We start from the raw sequence: 4,400 nt of genomic DNA on the forward strand, positions 1-4,400 counted from the left end.
TCTAAGGTGGTTATTATGTATAGAATTTGTCAACAAGAGCAACTTCTCCCATAAAGACATGTTTTTATTATTACAACTGTGCTATATTGTCCCTCAGTATCTGTTAAAAATACCACGTACCAAGTACTTTAACAAACACAAACATCTGCTAACACCTACGTTATAGTGTGTATTCAGTGTTTACATAATGCTCATGAATTCTGTGTTCAGTACCTTGTTGCACTTTGAGAAGTTTTGTGTGCTGCAGAGAGTTGGTGGGGAACTTATCAGCTCTGTGAACATCAAAACAACCAGGAAATTGTGTTGTTGCACGGTGCAATCTCGCTTTGTAAAGATAGCGCAGCCTTTTGACATGTGGTGTGTGTTTGTGAGCGTGGGGGCATGCCTTGCTGTCTGCTTGTGCTGCTAACTTCCTGCTTCAGAAACAGAGAAGCCGCAGTTTTGAGTCTGTGCTCCTGTGCTGTTGTTATCAGGAGGAGAGCGTTGATGTCAAGGCTCTCAGGGCCCGTTCAACAGCAAGGCCAGCACCTCGGACAACAGCAGCCGAGACAGCGGCTCCCGAAATCTCCACGACCCGGGTTTGGGAGAGTGATCCCGCCGTGACAGAGAACGATTCTAGTCCATCATAGACTGTCTCCTGTTGCTCTTCCTCCTTTGACGGGACCGGGCCTGGTGAGGTTCCAAGGACAGAGCCAATGGCCACCTTCCATCCCTCCCAGACCTCCTTTCCCTCGACCGCCTCCCAGTTCTGGAGTCAGAGCACCCTTCCAGCCGGCAGACACCACCAAGGTCAAGCAGACGGGGCAGTTGCTACAGAACATGATGCTGGGGCACCAGAGGCCTCCGGGTGTGAAACCACTCCTGAGTCCAGCTCCAGCTCCAGCTCCAGCCCCTGCACCACCTCCCACCTCCACCCTCTACCGCTCCGACAGCAGCCCAGACAGAGGAGTGCAGGGGAAGTGACCCCGCTGAGGAGGCCACTGCCCCCTGCAGGACCTTTGCCCTTGAAGCCAAAACGGCCTCCAAACGTCAACCTGGAGCCCTTTAAGAGGTTCAACAGGGGACCTGCCCTTCCTGCCCCAAGGAAAAGTGATAGTGAGTCTCTTTGCTTATTATTCGCTCACAGATTTCTAACTATGAGTTATTCAACGTGCAAATGAAGAAGATGATGAAAAAGATCTAGAAATTCTATGCTTGTAACTCTCTGGCTGAATATTTGTAAAAGGCTGTTTATGAATTATTTGACCAGCAAAATCTCAACAGTGGCTCGTGATTATAATCATCAGATTAAATTATAATTATATATATTATGAGATAATCATTAGATATATCATTGCTATAACACAAGGACAAACTTGTTTGTTTTCTGATTTGCAACCATTTTCACATGTCATGTAGGAAAAATAGATATAAATAAAATTAATAATGGCTAAATTCCATTTAGTTGCTTCAGCTCATGTTGCCTCGCTGTCACTTACAGACCCAGAACAGAGCCACTGTTAACACTGTTAGAGACATTTTTTTTTTTACTCTGACAAGTCAAGATGTCTGCTGTGAAAAAGCTCTATTAGATGATGTGGAACATTTCCATGCAAAATGCTATTTGTATTGCTCTACAAAGTAAATCCATGTTGCAAAAGCAAAGTGCACGTTAGGAATTTGGGATGCTTTTACTATTTACCAGAAAAAGAGTCTTCCATAAAACATTAGGATTAGTTTGTTTGTTTGTTGTTTTTAGGAAAACTTGTTTCAAAGCGTTACGACAACAACAAACTGTGGCGTGTTTCATCTTTGCCTGGAAATGTGCTAATCAGCAGCAGCAGTTTGTTGTTAAACGTTTGTGATTGTGAGGTTGCTGTGTACCACTTTATGTTGAATGTACGTATTTGATTGTTGCAGTGTGGTTGTATTTGTTTGGCAGCTGCCACAGTCGCAAAGAGAACCTGCGATAAACTTGATAAACAATGATAAACTTAAACCTTAAGTTCAGTTCTTGTTGTTGTTGTTATCTCTGTTATTGTAGTAAACTTCATATGTGTAAAGACGTTCTGTTTGGTTCTCTTCAGCAGGTTCCCCAGTTTCAACAGGTAGAAAAATGTCTACACCAGGAGGCATCAGTCCTCCAAAACCGCCACAACGATCCAACAAACCAAGCAGGCTGCCGCGCCAGATCGCCCTCTGTGTAAGTATTTAGCACGTCACAAACATGCTGGTGGTTATCAAACACAGGGAAAAAATGTCTTTGGTTTTAATTTATATAATGTATATCATATATTCATATACACAGAAAACCACAATAACAGTAAGATGCACATTTCCATCACAACTGTCATGATGGAAAAAAGGCGGGCAGGAAATAAAGCGAGAAATAACGTGCATGTTCAGAACACACAAATGTTAACACATTAAGGAGTATGAATTATGAGCATTAAAAAACTGTTTAATATGAGAAATATGTGGGCATAATTTCACATGGGCGTATTTTTCTAAACTTTTGCAGCATTCAACGTCTCAATGGTCGACACACTATATTGACACATTTAATTTTCACTATCTAATGAAAGCATTAGCATTATTCCATTCCAAGTAATCTTTAACACTTACATGTTCATGATATATAACTTTTTTGTTTCTCTGTTAGAATCACTCAAAATAACGTCATTGGTTTCAGAAGAAGAAGTTACTTGTTGGTCACTGCTTAAGAATTCAAAAATAGAGACTTTACTTTTTTGCTGAAATTGTGAAGATAACTTAAAGAAAAAAAAAGAATAAAGTGTTTCAAAGAAGTGGCAGCACTACAGAGTGAAAAACAAAGGACTGAGTTAAAAACATTGTCACATTAAACACTGAAATTCTGGGGTAAATATAGGAAATATTTTAGATTATAAATGATGTGTGTCTGTCTGCCTGTTTGTCTCTTTGTTTGTTCGTGCCTTTTTCTCCTTCTCCTTGTTTACATTTATCTCCTAAAAATTAAGTCAATACAACAACTTTACAGCTGCATATATATATTTGACAGAAATGTAATAAATGTATTGCTGTCCAGATGATGGTTGTATCAGCATTTTAGGAGACTGTGTTGAACATTTCAGATTGTCAGTTCTGACATATAATGTAACATTTTCCAGAAAAAGAGAGTTATTGGTGAATAATGAACAGGTAAACATGTTTGTTTACTGATTGCAGGGACCTTGACGATAGCCAGGACACCTATGATGACATTGCAAGTTTTGAAAAAATGGTAAAAACGAGCAATTTGATATATTCTAATTGATTAAGCAAATAGTTGTGAGTTATAATTCTCTTCATGTTTTTTTATCATCAACTTTGCAGAGTCCTGGAGTGACAACAGTTCACAGTGTATAGAAGAGGTTGGTACAGAAAACTGAACTAAAATTTAACTTACTGTAAAGTGAGAATGCCACCCTGCTCAGGAACTCAAAACCAGGTGGTTCCATTTGTGGAGAATTTTACACTTTTACTTTTATATTGGTGAGACAGTTTATTGTAATCACTGTCAGTGGAGCAGACACTGACTTGGGTAGTGCAATGTACATGTTCATAGACGGCAATGAGAGAAACACAATCTGTTCTGAGAAATAACCAGTATATTCTTACAAGGGGTGGCATTCTCCTTTAATTCAATTCTCCTGTATGTGTATTTTCCTTTGTCTTCAAACTAATGTGTCTCTCTTGCAGGACGATGATGAAATATACGAGTTAGTAGATGAGTAAGTATAGATTTTCTGCCTTTACTAATTCCAATTAATTGTTGTTTCTGTGTCTAAGAAGAGCTTCATTAAATACAGATCACTTTATAGAAAGTGGCTGCAGCTGCATAAATGTGAGTATTATCATTTCTGTTACTGCTGCTGTTATTTCTGCACCTACTGCTACTACTACTGTAGTGGCTACTGTTGTAGTGACCACAAGTAATGAGCCTAGTAGTTGTCTCAAACATATTTTTGTTTGCATGTGAGATGGAGCACGTGACTGAAATGATATCTACATTTATCCATTTTTTCATTTAGCAGATATTTTGGTCCAAAGCAACATACAAATGAGGAACAGTCAAAGTCACATTAGATTAAGGGGAAGCTTTGATCTACTGTTGGGTTTAATGTCTGTGTTCATGTGAGGCTTCATTAAGTGTGTAATGCAGCTTTTCTTTACTTTTAAGTTGTTTCTGTTGAATTCTGGGCAAATTGGAACAAACTGAAACAGTAAAAATGCAGTAAGTACTTGGTGTAGTTGGTAAAGCAGTTTAGTTTAATTTGCCATGTGAAGAATTAATGTATTTTTAAAGACATGTGAATTGTTGTCGTATCTAACATGGACAGTTGCGATATTACACTTTTACTGTAAAAATGAATGAGAACATCTGTCAAATTATGATGTGT

General features: G+C 38.9%; 1 protein-coding gene across 1 annotated transcript; it reads left to right on the plus strand.

Moving 5' to 3' along the window:
- Nucleotides 1-695: 695 nt before the first annotated feature.
- On the plus strand, nucleotides 696-2,182 carry LOC127140261 (uncharacterized; the record flags this gene model as incomplete). Its single annotated transcript, XM_051068313.1, has 2 exons — nucleotides 696-1,095; nucleotides 2,067-2,182. Coding segments are annotated over exons 1-2 (516 nt in total), but the record flags the coding sequence as incomplete, so codon positions are not given.
- Nucleotides 2,183-4,400: the final 2,218 nt, after the last annotated feature.

The sequence above is a fragment of the Lates calcarifer genome, unplaced genomic scaffold (assembly GCF_001640805.2).
Source record: "Lates calcarifer isolate ASB-BC8 unplaced genomic scaffold, TLL_Latcal_v3 _unitig_4099_quiver_2983, whole genome shotgun sequence".
Classification (NCBI taxonomy): Eukaryota; Metazoa; Chordata; class Actinopteri; family Centropomidae; genus Lates; species Lates calcarifer.